The sequence below is a fragment of the Oncorhynchus tshawytscha genome, linkage group LG11 (genome assembly GCF_018296145.1).
Source record: "Oncorhynchus tshawytscha isolate Ot180627B linkage group LG11, Otsh_v2.0, whole genome shotgun sequence".
Taxonomy (NCBI): Eukaryota; Metazoa; Chordata; class Actinopteri; order Salmoniformes; family Salmonidae; genus Oncorhynchus; species Oncorhynchus tshawytscha.
In genome coordinates, this window is record NC_056439.1 from 53,143,483 (window position 1) to 53,160,655 (window position 17,173).

The window sequence follows — 17,173 nt, forward strand, 5'->3', positions numbered from 1 at the left end:
CTAATCACAGGGGGGGGAGACACAGTCTGCTGCAGTGTAAAGCACTGGAACGATTGAGAGAAAATGAATGTCGGTGAGAAAACGATGTCTTACCTGTTGACTTCCTGCCTTGTAGTTCCACCTGTTGACTTCCTGCCTTGTAGTTTCACCTGTTGACTTCCTGCCTTGTAGTTTCACCTGTTGACTTCCTGCCTTGTAATTCCACCTGTTTACTTCCTGCCTTGTAGTTCCACCTGTTGACATCCTGCCCTGTTGACTTCCTGCCTTGTAGTTTCACCTGTTGACTTCCTGCCTTGTAGTTTCACCTGTTGACTTCTTGCCTTGTAGTTTCACCTGTTGACTTCTTGCCCTGTTGATTTCCTGCCTTGTAGTTCCACCTGTTGATATCCTGCCTTGTAGTTTCACCTGTTGACTTCCTGCCTTGTAGTTTCACCTGTTGACTTCCTGCCTTGTAATTCCACCTGTTTACTTCCTGCCTTGTAGTTCCACCTGTTGACATCCTGCCCTGTTGACTTCCTGCCTTGTAGTTTCACCTGTTGACTTCCTGCCTTGTAGTTTCACCTGTTGACTTCTTGCCTTGTAGTTTCACCTGTTGACTTCTTGCCCTGTTGATTTCCTGCCTTGTAGTTCCACCTGTTGATATCCTGCCTTGTAGTTTCACCTGTTGACTTCCTGCCTTGTAGTTTCACCTGTTGACTTCCTGCCCTGTTGACTTCCTGCCTTGTAGTTTCACCTGTTGACATCCTGCCCTGTTGACTTCCTGCCTTGTAGTTTCACCTGTTGACATCCTGCCCTGTTCACTTCCTGCCTTGTAGTTTCACCTGTTGACTTCCTGCCCTGTTGACTTCCTGCCTTGTAGTTTCACCTGTTGACTTCCTGCCCTGTTGACTTCCTGCCTTGTAGTTTCACCTGTTGACATCCTGCCCTGTTGACTTCCTGCCTTGTAGTTTCACCTGTTGACTTCCTGCCTTGTAGTTTCACCTGTTGACATCCTGCCTTGTAGTTTCACCTGTTGACATCCTGCCTTGTAGTTTCACCTGTTGACATCCTGCCTTGTAGTTTCACCTGTTGACATCCTGCCTTGTAGTTTCACCTGTTGACATCCTGCCCTGTTCACATCCTGCCTTGTAGTTTCACCTGTTGACATCCTGCCCTGTTGACATCCTGCCTTGTAGTTTCACCTGTTGACATCCTGCCTTGTAGTTTCACCTGTTGACATCCTGCCTTGTAGTTTCACCTGTTGACTTCCTGCCCTGTTGACTTCCTGCCTTGTAGTTTCACCTGTTGACTTCCTGCCTTGTAGTTTCACCTGTTGACATCCTGCCCTGTTGACTTCCTGCCTTGTAGTTTCACCTGTTGACGTCCTGCCTTGTAGTTTCCCCTGTTGACATCCTGCCCTGTTGACTTCCTGCCTTGTAGTTTCACCTGTTGACTTCCTGCCCTGTTGACTTCCTGCCTTGTAGTTTCACCTGTTGACATCCTGCCTTGTAGTTTCACCTGTTGACTTCCTGCCTTGTAGTTTCACCTGTTGACATCCTGCCTTGTAGTTTCACCTGTTGACATCCTGCCTTGTAGTTTCACCTGTTGACATCCTGACTTGTAGTTTCACCTGTTGACATCCTGCCCTGTTCACTTCCTGCCTTGTAGTTTCACCTGTTGACTTCCTGCCCTGTTCACTTCCTGCCTTGTAGTTTCACCTGTTGACTTCCTGCCCTGTTGACTTCCTGACTTGTAGTTTCACCTGTTGACTTCCTGCCCTGTTGACATCCTGCCTTGTAGTTTCACTGACTGTCCGTCGGATACACCTGGTGGTTTGTTTGTCATAGCTTCACAACGATGTTGCTACCACTCCATGCGATCGATGACCCGGAGCGGTCCCAACAGATAACCACGAGCTAGAGCGCTAACGCAGGGCCATCGACGTAAGCGTTTCACAAGCGAAACACGCTGAAAATTAACAAGACTTCTACAGAGTTGCACAAACTGTCGAACTGCCAACTGATAGTTCTCCACAAAGAGCCGAAGGAGCGATCTTTTTCCCCCCTCCTTCCCGACCACTGATGCCAAAGTGTCAACGCACGGAGCTTGTATATGTGGGGTACAGAGATGAGGTAGTCATTCAAAAATCATGTCAAACACACTCATTGCATACGCTGTCCATGCTCCAACTTAGTATGTGATCAGATTAAGGAGATTTCTACTCCTGAATGTGTTTAGGCTCCTTGCCATAACGAAAGGGGTTGAATACTTATTGACTCAAGACATTTCAGCTTTTAATTTGTAAAGTATTGTGTGTGTGTGTGTGTGTGTGTGTGTGTGTGTGTGTGTGTGTGTGTGACCCGATCTTTAATATCAAGCTGTAACACAACAAAATGTGGAAAAAGTCAAGTGGTGTCACTACTTTCTGAAGAAGTTGAACATTTTATGTTAAAGGATACATCACTTTTCTTCTAATAGATTTAAAAGTTAATAGTTGTCATCTTCATTTCTCCGCCTGGCCTTATCGATTTGGCCCTTCATTCACTATAACACACTTTCATTCTGTCTCTCTCTCTCTCTCTCCTTCCCCACTAACTCGCTCTCTCTCTCTCTCCTTCCCTCTCTCTCTCTCCTCTCTCTCGCTCTCCTTCCCTCTCTCTCTCTCGCTCTCCTTCCCTCTCTCTCTCTCTCTCGCTCTCCTTCCCTCTCTCTCTCTCTCTCGCTCTCCTTCCCTCTCTCTCTCTCTCTCGCTCTCCTTCCCTCTCTCTCTCGCTCTCCTTCCCTCTCTCTCTCTCGCTCTCCTTCCCTCTCTCTCTCTCGCTCTCCTTTCCTCTCTCTCTCTCGCTCTCCTTCCCTCTCTCTCTCTCGCTCTCCTTCCCTCTCTCTCTCTCGCTCTCCTTCCCTCTCTCTCTCTCGCTCTCCTTCCCTCTCTCTCTCTCGCTCTCCTTCCCTCTCTCTCTCTCGCTCTCCTTCCCTCTCTCTCTCTCGCTCTCCTTCCCTCTCTCTCTCTCACTCTCCTTCCCTCTCTCTCTCGCTCTCCTTCCCTCTCTCTCTCTCGCTCTCCTTCCCTCTCTCTCTCTCGCTCTCCTTCCCTCTCTCTCTCTCGCTCTCCTTCCCTCTCTCTCCTTCTCGCTCTCTATCGCTCTCCTTCCCTCTCTCTCTCTCGCTTGTCTTCTCGCTCTCCTTCCCCCTTTCTCTCTCGCTTTCCTTCCCCCTTTCTCTCTCGCTTTCCTTCCCCCTTTCTCTCTCGCTCTCCTTCCCCTTTCTCGCTCGCTCTCCTTCCCCCTTTCTCGCTCGCTCTCCTTCCCCCTTTCTCTCTCTCTCTCTCGCTCTCCTTCCCCCTTTCTCTCTCGCTCTCCTTCCCCCTTTCTCTCTCTCTCTCTCGCTCTCCTTCCCCCTTTCTCTCTCTCTCTCTCTCGCTCTCCTTCCCCCTTTCTCTCTCTCTCTCTCTCGCTCTCCTTCCCTCTTTCTCTCTCTCTCTCTCTCGCATTCCTTCCCTCTCGCTCTCCTTCCCCCTCTCTCGCTCTCCTCCCCTCTCGCTCTCTCTCTTGCTCTCCTTCCCTCGCTCTCTCTCGCTCTCGCTCTCCTTCCCTCTCTCGCTTTCCTTCCCTCTCTCTCTCTCGCTTTCCTTCCCTCTCTCTCTCTCTCTCGCTCTCCTTCCCTCTCTCTCTCTCTCTCTCTCGCTCTCCTTCCCCCTTTCTCTCTCTCTCTCTCGCTCTCCTTCCCCCTTTCTCTCTCTCTCGCTCTCCTTCCCTCTTTCTCTCTCTCTCGCATTCCTTCCCTCTCGCTCTCCTTCCCCCTCTCTCGCTCTCCTTCCCTCTCGCTCTCTCTCTTGCTCTCCTTCCCTCGCTCTCGCTCTTGCTCTCCTTCCCTCGCTCTCGCTCTCGCTCTCCTTCCCTCTCTCTCTCGCTTTCCTTCCCTCTCTCTCTCTCGCTTTCCTTCCCTCTCTCTCTCTCGCTTTCCTTCCCTCTCACTCTCTCTCTCTCCTTCCCCACTATAACCCACTGTTTCTCTCTTGTTCCCCCTCTCCCGTCCCCAGGAGCCGGCGCCAGCCCCAGCCATCAGATCCACACTGGGAGTAAACGTAAGAAGCTGGCCAACGTCGACAGCGTCTTCAACAAGTTCGGAGAGGAGGAGGCCGACGAGGCGCCTCGTAAACGTAAGCTGGTTCCACTGGACTACGGCGAGGATGATAAGAGCTTGGGTCTGGACGGGGCAGAGGTACCTGGAGGGAAGGGAGGACAAAACACAGAGGAGAAACGGAAACACATCAGGAGTCTCATTGAGAAGATCCCTACAGCCAGGCCGGAGCTGTTTAACTACCCTCTGGACTGGACTGCTGTGGACTCGGTAAGGATGAAGAGGGGTTGTGGAGAGACTATAGGACCTGGTCTTATGGATAGATTACTGAGATTTACATCAACAGACTGCTGTGGACTCATTTAGGATGAAGAGGGGTTGTGGAGAGACTATAGGACCTGGTCTTATGGATAGATTACTGAGATTTAAATCAACAGACTGCTGTGGACTCGTTTAGGATGAAGAGGGGTTGTGGAGAGACTATAGGACCTGGTCTTATGGATAGATTACTGAGATTTAAATCAACAGACTGCTGTGGACTCGGTAAGGATGAAGAGGGGTTGTGGAGAGACTATAGGACCTGGTCTTATGGATAGATTACTGAGATTTACATCAACAGACTGCTGTGGACTCATTTAGGATGAAGAGGGGTTGTGGAGAGACTATAGGACCTGGTCTTATGGATAGATTACTGAGATTTACATCAACAGACTGCTGTGGACTCATTTAGGATGAAGAGGGGTTGTGGAGAGACTATAGGACCTGGTCTTATGGATAGATTACTGAGATTTACATCAAACAGACTGTTGTGGACTCATTAAGGATGAAGAGGGGTTGTGGAGAGACTATAGGACCTGGTCTTATGGATAGATTACTGAGATTTACATCAACAGACTGCTGTGGACTCATTTAGGATGAAGAGGGGTTGTGGAGAGACTATAGGACCTGGTCTTATGGATAGATTACTGAGATTTACATCAACAGACTGCTGTGGACTCATTTAGGATGAAGAGGGGTTGTGGAGAGACTATAGGACCTGGTCTTATGGATAGATTACTGAGATTTACATCAAACAGACTGTTGTGGACTCATTTAGGATGAAGAGGGGTTGTGGAGAGACTATAGGACCTGGTCTTATGGATAGATTACTGAGATTTACATCAAACAGACTGTTGTGGACTCATTAAGGATGAAGAGGGGTTGTGGAGAGACTATAGGACCTGGTCTTATGGATAGATTACTGAGATTTACATCAAACAGACTGTTGTGGACTCATTTAGGATGAGCTCTTCTAGCCTGGTCCCTGATATGTTTCATTTCAACTCCCAATAGATGATAGCACAAACAGACTGGTACCCAGGCTAGAGCTCTCTTCTCTAAATATAGAGTGATGGATTCTAACTCCTACACTTGAAATAGGGTGAATTATCAGGTATTCTATTGAAATATTGAGTGCTATGGTTTAGAGAGTGTACACCAGAGGTTAATGGGGTATCTGTAGGAGGAAGGTATATAGTGTGTGCAATTAAGCTTAGGATGTACTGAGTGTTAGAGAGGACGATCACATGTGGCAGGCATTGATAAGGGGAGAGAGTCATGTATTAGTGATGAAGAGGGGCGGGGTCGAGGTCAGGCCACGTTTAATTAAGGGGCGGGGTCGAGGTCAGGCCACGTTTAATTAAGGGGCGGGGTCGAGGTCAGGCCACGTTTAATTGGGGGGCGGGGTCGAGGTCAGGCCACGTTTAATTAAGGGGCGGGGTCGAGGTCAGGTCACGTTTAAATAAGGGGCGGGGTCGAGGTCAGGTCACGTTTAATTAAGGGGCGGGGTTGAGGTCAGGTCACGTTTAATTAAGGGGCGGGGTCGAGGTCAGGTCATGTTTAAGGGAGAAGGAACAGTTTGTTGTCCGTATCACTTTAGTTTCCTGCCTAGCAATAAAGATGCAGTGATTTAGCGAGGAGGGGGAGGAGGAGGAGACTCCACCCAAAGTGGGGTACATATACCACCACTATTGTAAACATGTTTTTGTCGACTCAGCTTGTTCGATAGAGAAGTAGAACCTGAATGTTGTGTTATAATCTCTATTAGCTATGCTTTGTAGGAGGGGATTTGTACTTAGTCGTCCCGAGGTCTGGAATAAAGTCTCTTGTTTTGTAAATTAGAGTTCGGTTGCAGTCGGAATGAGCCACAAACCTTTTCATTAATTTTTTTTCATCTTGTCCCGGGGAATCTTGTTGATGTGATTTCTTCCTTTTATATTTCTGAGGCGCCGTGGCTAACCGTTTAATCGCGCCGGTATGAATTTGGGCGTGTGTGTGTGTGTGTGTGTGTGTGTGTGTGTGTGTGTGTGTGTGTGTGTGTGTGTGTGTGTGTGTGTGTGTGTGTGTGTGTGTGTGTGTGTGTGTGTGTGTGTGTGTGTGTGTGTGTGTGTGTGTGTGTAAGTTTTATAAGGGGGGTAAAATAAAAAATTAAAAAAAGTTGTCGGAGTTGGGACTGTCGTTCCCGTGTCTCTTTTAAAACACCAAATCTGCCACCTTTTTGTTCTTCTCCTTCTTCTCCTCAGACTCTGATGGACCGTCGCATCAGACCCTGGATCAACAAGAAGATTATAGAATATATCGGAGAGGAGGAAGCTACGCTAGTGGACTTTGTCTGTTCGAAGGTGAGTTGTACCTGAGAGTCTGCTAAATGACTCACTACTGTAGTGGATCAGAGAGTCTGTTAAATGACTCACTACTGTAGTGGCTCTGGATCAGAGAGTCTGTTAAATGACTCACTACTGTAGTGGCTCTGGATCAGAGAGTCTGTTAAATGACTCACTACTGTAGTGACTCTGGATCAGAGAGTCTGTTAAATGACTCACTACTGTAGTGGATCAGAGAGTCTGTTAAATGACTCACTACTGTAGTGGCTCTGGATCAGAGAGTCTGTTAAATGACTCACTACTGTAGTGGCTCTGGATCAGAGTCTGCTAAATGACTCACTACTGTAGTGACTCTGGATCAGAGAGTCTGTTCAATGACTCACTACTGTAGTGACTCTGGATCAGAGAGTCTGTTAAATGACTCACTACTGTAGTGGCTCTGGATCAGAGAGTCTGTTAAATGACTCACTACTGTAGTGGATCATAGAGTCTGTTGAATGACTCACTACTGTAGTGGCTCTGGATCAGAGAGTCTGTTAAATGACTCACTACTGTAGTGGCTCTGGATCAGAGAGTCTGTTAAATGACTCACTACTGTATTGGCTCTGGATCAGAGAGTCTGTTAAATGACTCACTACTGTAGTGGATCATAGAGTCTGTTAAATGACTCACTACTGTAGTGGCTCTGGATCAGAGAGTCTGTTAAATGACTCACTACTGTAGTGGCTCTGGGAGTCTGTTAAATGACTCACTACTGTAGTGGCTCTGGATCAGAGAGTCTGCTAAATGACTCACTGCTGTAGTGACTCTGGATCAGAGAGTCTGTTAAATGACTCACTACTGTAGTGGATCAGAGAGTCTGTTAAATGACTCACTACTGTAGTGGCTCTGGATCAGAGAGTCTGTTAAATGACTCACTACTGTAGTGGCTCTGGATCAGAGAGTCTGTTAAATGACTCACTACTGTAGTGGCTCTGGATCAGAGTCTGCTAAATGACTCACTACTGTAGTGACTCTGGATCAGAGAGTCTGTTCAATGACTCACTACTGTAGTAACTCTGGATCAGAGAGTCTGTTAAATGACTCACCACTGTAGTGGCTCTGGATCAGAGAGTCTGCTAAATGACTCACTACTGTAGTGGCTCTGGATCAGAGAATCTGTTAAATGACTCACTACTGTAGTGGATCATAGAGTCTGTTAAATGACTCACTACTGTAGTGGCTCTGGATCAGAGAGTCTGTTAAATGACTCACTACTGTAGTGGCTCTGGATCAGAGAGTCTGTTAAATGACTCACTACTGTAGTGGCTCTGGATCAGAGAGTCTGTTAAATGACTCACTACTGTAGTGACTCTGGATAAGAGAGTCTGTTAAATGACTCACTACTGTAGTGACTCTGGATAAGAGAGTCTGCTAAATGACTCACTACTGTAGTGGCTCTGGATCAGAGAGTCTGTTAAATGACTCACTACTGTAGTGGCTCTGGATCAGAGAGTCTGTTAAATGACTCACTACTGTAGTGGCTCTGGATCAGAGAGTCTGTTAAATGACTACTGTAGTGGCTCTGGATCAGAGAGTCTGTTAAATGACTCACTACTGTAGTGGCTCTGGATCAGAGAGTCTGTTAAATGACTCACTACTGTAGTGGCTCTGGATCAGAGAGTCTGTTAAATGACTCTACTGTAGTGGCTCTGGATCAGAGAGTCTGTTAAATGACTCACTACTGTAGTGGATCAGAGAGTCTGCTAAATGACTCACTACTGTAGTGGCTCTGGCTCAGAGAGTCTGTTAAATGACTCACTACTGTAGTGGCTCTGGATCAGAGAGTCTGTTAAATGACTCACTACTGTAGTGGCTCTGGATCAGAGAGTCTGTTAAATGACTCACTACTGTAGTGGCTCTGGATCAGAGAGTCTGTTAAATGACTCACTACTGTAGTGGATCAGAGAGTCTGCTAAATGACTCACTACTGTAGTGGCTCTGGCTCAGAGAGTCTGTTAAATGACTCACTACTGTAGTGGCTCTGGATCAGAGAGTCTGTTAAATGACTCACTACTGTAGTGGCTCTGGATCAGAGAGTCTGTTAAATGACTCACTACTGTAGTGGCTCTGGATCAGAGAGTCTGCTAAATGACTCACTACTGTTGTGGATCAGAGAGTCTGCTAAATGACTCACTACTGTAGTGGTCATGTCTCACGGTGTGATGTCTGACCAGCTTGTTATGTTATCTCCTGAAGGTCATGTCTCACGGCACACCGCAGGGGATCTTGGATGATGTTGCCATGGTGAGTAGATCATTAGCCAATCATTAAACATGGTCATTGGAACGATCTTCAAGGCTGAACCACTAATAGTGATCGTGTGTTCACACGGATGAGCTACTTCTAGCTTGTTCCACTCGCTCAGACTTTCTACGACTGAGATGTGTAGTTGTTGTCTCACCTCAGTTATTTTTAAGATGAATGTACTTAACTGTCGCTCTGGACAAGAGTCTGCTAAAGGACTAACATGGAATGTAAAAATGTATGAATGTAAAATCTACATTTGAGTTGGTTATAAAAGTGTTAAGAGACGAGATCACTAACTAACTTGACTGAATGATGTATTGTACCTGCAGGTTCTGGACGAAGAGGCCGAGGTGTTCATAGTTAAAATGTGGAGGCTGTTGATCTACGAAACGGAGGCCAAGAAGATTGGTCTGGGGAAATGAAGAGTAGTACTACTACAGTACTACTATCTAGTACTACTACAGTATTACTGCTGTCAGGGACAGTTTTTTCCCTCCGGCTTCAAGTCTCTTTATGTCTCTGACTGATCGACTGATCACACGGACACCTCTCACTCAGTAGGGGGTCGAGACTATGAACATGGGCCTGTTACCAGTCCTCTACCCCACAACCTCTACCGCTCCCCGGCCCCCTCTTCCCCAATCCCCCTCTACCCCCCTTTACCGCTCCCAATCCCCCTCTACACCCCCCTTTACCGCTCCCAATCCCCCTCTACATCCCCCCTTTACCGCTCCCAAACCCCCTCTCTACCGCCTCCAAACCCCCTCTACCCCAATCCCCCTACCCCCTCTACCGCTCCCCAACCCTCTCTACCCCCTCTCTACCGCTCCCCGACCCCCTCTCTACCGCTCCCCGACCCCCTCTACCCCCTCTCTACCGCTCCCCTACCCCCTCTACCCCAATTCCCCTCAACACCCCTCTACTGCTCCCCAAACCCCCTCTACCGCTCCCCAACCCCCTCTACCCCAATCCCCCTACCCCCTCTACCGCTCCCCGACCACTCTACCCCCTCTCTACCGCTCCCCAACCCCTCTACCCCAATCCCCCTCAACACCCCTCTACTGCTCCCCAAACCCTTTCTACCGCTCCCCAAACCCCTCTACAGCTCCCCAAACCCCCTCTACCACTCCCCGACCCCCTCTACCCCCTCTCTACCGCTCCCCAAACCCCCTCTACCGCTCCCCGACCCCCTCTACCCCCTCTCTACCGCTCCCCAAACCCCCTCTACCGCTCCCCGACCCCCTCTACCCCCTCTCTACCGCTCCCCAAACCCCTCTACCGCTCCCCGACCCCGTCTACCCCCTCTACCGCTCCCCGACCCCGTCTACCCCCTCTCTACTGCTCCCCAAACCCCCTCCACCGCTCCGACCCCGTCTACCGCTCCCCAAACCCCCTCTACCGCTCCCCAACCCCCTACCGCTCCCCAAACCCCTCTATTACTGACCCCCTCTACCACTCCCCAACCCCTCTACCGCTCCCCAACCCCCTACCACTCCCCAAACCCCTCTATTACTGACCCCCTCTATTACTGACCGCTCCCCAACCCCTCTACCGCTTCCCAAACCCCTTTACCGCTCCCCAACCCCCTACCGCTCCCCAAACCCCTCTATTACTGACCCCCTCTACCGCTCCCCAAACCCCTCTACCGCTCCCCAACCCCCTCTACCGCTCCCCAAACCCCTCTACCGCTCCCCAAACCCCCTCTACCACGCACCAAACCCCTCTACCACGCACCATACCCCCTCTACCACACACCATACCCCCTCTACCACTCATCCCCCTCTACCACACACCAAACCCCCTCTACCACTCATCCCCCTCTACCACTCATCCCCCTCTACCACTCAACCCCCTCTACCACTCACCCCCTCTACCACTCATCCCCCTCTACCGCTCCCCAAAACCCCATTCCATCAGTAAAGAACAACAGCTGCTGTGTGTGTGTCTGTAAGAGAGAGCTTGACTGTGTTGAATGTGAAAGTGCCCACAAGCTTACTGCATGGTATCCAAATAGTTTGTTTCTAAGCTGGTGTGAGAGAGAGCCTGTCAAAGCCAGCTCAGCTGTGTGTTTTTATCCATAATTATTTTGTCTGCTCCGCTGCGTCTCACTGACACGTTGGGCTTTATGGTTTAGTATTGTCAGGAAGGTATCTTATCTCGTCGGTACCGTCTGATTGGAGGATTCGCTCCACTGTGTGATCTAATGATGAAATTAAAGAAGCTTTTAAAAAAAAATGGAAAAAAAATTGAAGTGGTGCAGTTTTGTTCAAGCTGAACATGTAGAAATAAGAAGTTTTCTGTTTTTCACTTAATGAGTTGGGAATGAACCTTGTAACATTACACCAATACCCTAGTTATGTACCCTTAATGACTCCAATACCCTAGTTACGTACCCTTAATGACTCCAATACCCTGGTTACGTACCCTTAATGACCCTAATACCCTAGTTATGTACCCTTAATGACTCCAATACCCTAGTTACGTACCCTTAATGACTCCAATACCCTGGTTACGTACCCTTAATGACTCCAATACCCTAGTTACGTACCCTTAATGACTCCAATACCCTAGTTATGTACCCTTAATGACTCCAATACCCTAGTTACGTACCCTTAATGACTCCAATACCCTAGTTACGTACTCTTAATGACTCCAATACCCTAGTTACGTACCCTTAATGACTCCAATACTCTAGTTACATACCCTTAATGACTCTAATACCCTAGTTACGTACCCTGGTTACGTGCCCTTAATGACTCCAATACCCTAGTTACGTACCCTAGTTACGTACCCTTAATGACTCCAATACCCTAGTTACGTACCCTTAATGACTACAATGCCCTTGTTATGTACCCTTAATGACTCCAATAACTCCAATACCCTAGTTACCCTTAACTACTCCAATACCCTAGTTACCCTTAACTACTCCAATACCCTAGTTACGTACCCTTAACTACTCCAATACCCTAGTTACGTACCCTTAATGACTCCAATACTCTAGTTACGTACCCTTAACTACTCCAATACCCTAGTTATGTACCCTTAATGACTCCAATACCCTAGTTACGTACCCTAGTTATGTACTCTTAATGACTCCAATACCCTAGTTACGTACCCTAGTTATGTACCCTTAATGACTCCAATACCCTAGTTACATACCCAATATTACTTCAATACCCTAGTTACGTACCCAATATTACTCCAATACCTAGTTACGTACCCTAGTTACGTACCCTTAATGACTCCAATACCCTAGTTATGTACCCTTAATTACTCCAATACCCTAGTTATGTACCCTTAATGACTCCAATACCCTAGTTACGTACCCTAGTTATGTACTCGTAATGACAGCCTATACCCTAGTTATGTACCCTAGTTACGTACCCTTAATGACGCCAATACCCTAGTTACGTACCCTAATGACTCCAATACCCTAGTTACGTACCCTTAATGACTCCAATACCGTAGTTATGTACCCTAGTTACGCACCCTTAATGACTCCAATGACTCCAATACCCTAGTTACATACCCTTAATGACTCCAATGACTCCAATACCCTAGTTATGTACCCTTGATGACTCCAATACCCTAGTTATGTACCCTTAATGACTCCAATACCCTAGTTCCGTACCCTTAATGACTCCAATACCCTAGTTACGTACCCTAGTTATGTGCCCTTAATGACCCCAATACCCTAGCTATGTACCCTTAATGACTCCCAATACCCTATTTACGTACCCTTAATGACTCCAATACCCATGTTATGTACCCTTATTTTCTCCAATACCCTGGCTATGTACACTTAATGACCCCAATACCCTAGTTATGTACCCTAGTTACGTACCCCTAATGACTCCAATGACTTCAATACCCTGGTTATGTACCTTTAATTACTCAAGTATCCTTGTTATGTACCCTAGTTATGTACCCTTAATTGCTCCAATACCCCAGGTACGTACCCTAGTTATGTACCCCTAATTACTCCAATACCATAGTTACGTACCCTTAATGACTCCAATACCCTAGCTACATACCCTTAATTACCCCAATACCCTAGTTACGTACCCTAGTTACGTACCCTTAATTACTCCAATACCCTAGTTATGTACCCTAGTTACGTACCCTTAATGACTCCAATGACTCAATACCCTAGTTATGTACCCTTAATTACCCCAATACCCTAGTTATGTACCCTTAATGACTCCAATACCCTAGTTACGTACCCTTAATTACTCCAATACCCTAGTTACATATCCCTTAATGACTCCAATACCCTAGTTATGTACCCTTAATTACTCCCAATACCGTAGTTATGTACTCTTAATGACTCCAATACCCCAGTTACGTACCCTTAATGACTCCAATACCCTAGTTATGTACCCTAGTTACGTACCCTTAATGACTCCAATGACTCCAATACCCTAGTTATGTACCCTTAATTACTCCAATACCCAAGTTACGTACCCTTAATGACTCCAATGACTTCAATACCCTAGTTATGTACCCTTAATTACTCCAATACCCTAGTTACGTTCCCTTAACTACTCCAATACCCTAGTTACGTACCCTTAATTACTCCAATACCCTAGTTACGTACCCTTAATGACTCCAATACCCTAGTTACGTACCCTTAATGACTCCAATACCCATGTTATGTACCCTTATTTTCTCCAATACCCTGGCTATGTACACTTAATGACCCCAATACCCTAGTTATGTACCCTAGTTACGTACCCCTAATGACTCCAATGACTTCAATACCCTGGTACCTTTAATTACTCCAATACCCTAGTTATGTACCCTTAATTACTCAAGTATCCTTGTTATGTACCCTAGTTATGTACCCTTAATTGCTCCAATACCCCAGGTACGTACCCTAGTTATGTACCCCTAATTACTCCAATACCATAGTTACGTACCCTTAATGACTCCAATGACTCAATACCCTAGTTACGTACCCTTAATGACTCCAATACCCTGGTTATGTACCCTTAATTACCCCAATACCCTAGTTACGTACCCTAGTTACGTACCCTTAATTACTCCAATACCCTAGTTATGTACCCTAGTTACGTACCCTTAATGACTCCAATGACTCAATACCCTAGTTACGTACCCTTAATGACTCCAATACCCTAGTTACGTACCCTTAATTACTCCAATACCCTAGTTACATATCCCTTAATGACTCCAATACCCTAGTTATGTACCCTTAATTACTCCCAATACCGTAGTTATGTACTCTTAATGACTCCAATACCCCAGTTACGTACCCTTAATGACTCCAATACCCTAGTTATGTACCCTAGTTACGTACCCTTAATGACTCCAATGACTTCAATACCCTAGTTATGTACCCTTAATTACTCCAATACCCTAGTTACGTTCCCTTAACTACTCCAATACCCTAGTTACGTACCCTTAATTACTCCAATACCCTAGTTACGTACCCTTAATGACTCCAATACCCTAGTTACGTACTCTTAATTACGCCTCTCTGACAATCTGAAGTCTCTGTGATGATTCAAATGCAGCGTTATTTCACGACTGTTTGAGAATAAAGATCACAGTGTTTAAACCCTGTCTACAGGGACTAAAGATCACAGTGTTTAAACCCTGTCTACGGGGGACTAAAGATCACGAGGTGTTTAAACCCTGTCTACAGGGACTAAAGATCACGAGGTGTTTAAACCCTGTCTACAGGGACTAAAGATCACGAGGTGTTTAAACCCTGTCTACAGGGACTAAAGATCACGAGGTGTTTAAACCCTGTCTACAGGGACTAGAGATGCAGTTTCCATTTGCCAGTCTGAGTCCCCCCCCCCGGCCACTACTAACGGTTCATAATATAGGTCACGCACGTGCAAGCTTTCAAACACACTGAAACAGAAGCATACCAGACAGTACTGAACATAAACAACATAAGACATATAACTCTATATTCACTTTCTTATATATAATAAAGAGTAGAATTCACTGTTTGAAACACATTTATTGAACACTGACCATCAGTAGTTTCACAAACATGAGGAATAAAATAAACACTGTCCCCTGTGATCATGGTGTATAATGATGTATAATCCAGGGAGGAGAATTCTGTCGTCCAGAAGGGGGCGCTGTTCTGTGCTTTTTGATTAGAAAGACAGGGAAACAGACCACCACCCAATATCATGTTGTTAGTGTCTGTGTTGACCGTCTACACAGCATTTATAATTATGTTGTTTACAAACAAGGGGTCCAAGTTGTGGCCCTGTGGAGGGGAAGGGTCCAGGTTGTGGCCCTGTGGAGGGGAAGGGTCCAGGTTGGGGCCCTGTGGAGGGGAAGGGTCCAGGTTGGGGCTCTGGAGGGGAAGGGTCCAGGTTGGGGCCCTGTGGAGGGGAAGGGTCCAGGTTGGGGCTCTGTGGAGGGGAATGGTCCAGGTTGGGGCCCTGTGGAGGGGAAGGGTCCAGGTTGGGGCCCTGTGGAGGGAAGGGTCCAGGTTGGGGCCCTGTGGAGGGGAAGGGTCCAGGTTGGGGCCCTGTGGAGGGGAAGGGTCCAGGTTGGGGCCCTGTGGAGGGGAAGGGTCCAGGTTGGGGCCCTGTGGAGGGGAAGGGTCCAGGTTGGGGCCCTGTGGAGGGGAAGGGTCCAGGTTGGGGCCCTTTGGAGGGGAAGGGTCCTGGTTGGGGCCCTGTGGAGGGGAATGGTCCAGGTTGGGGCCCTGTGGAGGGGAAGGGTCCAGGTTGGGGCCCTGTGGAGGGGAAGGGTCCAGGTTGGGGCCCTGTGGAGGGGAAGGGTCCAGGTTGGGGCCCTGTGGAGGGAAGGGTCCTGGTTGGGGCCCTGTGGAGGGAATGGTCCAGGTTGGGGCCCTTTGGAGGGGAAGGGTCCAGGTTGGGGCCCTGTGGAGGGGAAGGGTCCAGGTTGGGGCCCTGTGGAGGGGAAGGGTCCAGGTTGGTGCCCTGTGGAGGGAAGGGTCCAGGTTGGGGCTCTGTGGAGGGGAAGTGTCCTGGTTGGGGCCCTGTGGAGGGGAATGGTCCAGGTTGGTGCCCTGTGGAGGGGAAGGGTCCAGGTTGGGGCCCTGTGGAGGGGAAGGGTCCAGGTTGGGGCCCTGTGGAGGGGAAGGGTCCAGGTTGGTGCCCTGTGGAGGGGAAGGGTCCAGGTTGGGGCTCTGTGGAGGGAAGGGTCCTGGTTGGGGCTCTGTGGAGGGAAGGGTCCTGGTTGGGGCTCTGTGGAGGGGAAGTGTCCTGGTTGGGGCCCTGTGGAGGGGAAGGGTCCTGGTTGGGGCCCTGTGGAGGGGAAGGGTCCTGGTTGGGGCTCTGTGGAGGGAAGGGTCCTGGTTAAGGTCCTGGTTGGGGCCCTTTGGAGGGGAAGGGTCCTGGTTGGGGCCCTGTGGAGGGGAAGGGTCCAGGATGGGGCTCTGTGGAGGGGAAGGGTCCAGGTTGGGGCTCTGTGGTGGGGAAGGGTCCTGGTTGGGGCCCTGTGGAGGGGAAGGGTCCTGGTTGGGTCCCTGTGGGGTGGAAGGTTTCAGGTTAGGGTCCTGGTTGGGGCCCTGTGTGTGGGGGGTCCTGGTTGGGGCCCTGTGGAGGGGAAGGGTTCAGGTTTGGCTCTGTGGATGGGAAGGGTCCAGGTTGGGGTCCTGGTTGGGGCCCTGTGGGAGGGAAGGGAAGGGTGCAGGTTGGGGCCCTGTGGGGTGGAAGGGTTGAGGTTGGGGCCCTGTGGAGGGGAAGGGTTTTGGTGGGGGCCCTGTGGAAGGGCACTAGTATAAAACCTGGAACATTTGGAGCCAGTTTCCGGCATTCAGATTAAAAGCCCAGTGCTGCGTGGACTAAAAACATTTTCAATTTATAATCTCTTTTTCAGTCCAGGATTGGTCTTAATTAACCTGGGTCTGGGAAACTGGCCCCTTAACTCTGAACCGCCAAACAGCCCTTAGGTCTTCAGCATCTATGGAAAAGGACTGTCGTCATGTCTCAATCATTCACTGTTTAGGAATCAAAGGGGCTGTCGTCATGAATCAAAGGGACTGTCATCATGAATCAATGGGACTGTCATCATGAATCAAAGGGACTGTCACCATGAATCAAAGGGACTGTCATCATGAATCAATGGGACTGTCGTCATGAATCAAAGGGACTGTCATCATGAATCAAAGGGACTGTCATCATGAATCAATGGGACTGTCATCAAGAATCAAAGGGACTGTCATC

At 48.4% G+C, this 17,173-nt stretch overlaps 2 protein-coding genes across 5 annotated transcripts in view; one reads left to right on the forward strand and one right to left on the reverse strand.

Annotated features, from left to right (window-relative positions):
* LOC112236123 (RNA-binding protein 25) overlaps positions 1-9,416 on the forward strand; it is a 42,748-nt gene extending 33,332 nt beyond the window's left edge. For all 4 annotated transcript variants that reach the window (XM_042330338.1, XM_042330340.1, XM_042330341.1 and 1 more), the window contains exons 15-18: positions 4,019-4,329; positions 6,621-6,719; positions 8,940-8,987; positions 9,320-9,416. In XM_042330338.1, the coding sequence (XP_042186272.1) occupies positions 4,019-4,329; positions 6,621-6,719; positions 8,940-8,987; positions 9,320-9,412 (551 nt within the window). In that variant the 3' untranslated portion in view covers positions 9,413-9,416. The remainder of the gene's footprint in view (positions 1-4,018; positions 4,330-6,620; positions 6,720-8,939; positions 8,988-9,319) is intronic.
* Positions 9,417-15,186: 5,770 nt separating this feature from the next.
* LOC112241238 (proline-rich protein 2) lies at positions 15,187-16,763 on the reverse strand. Its single transcript, XM_042330441.1, has 2 exons — positions 16,614-16,763; positions 15,187-16,473 (listed from the first exon to the last, which is right to left on the reverse strand). The coding sequence occupies exons 1-2, from the start codon at positions 16,761-16,763 to the stop codon at positions 15,187-15,189; spliced, it is 1,437 nt and encodes a 478-aa protein (XP_042186375.1).
* Positions 16,764-17,173: the final 410 nt, after the last annotated feature.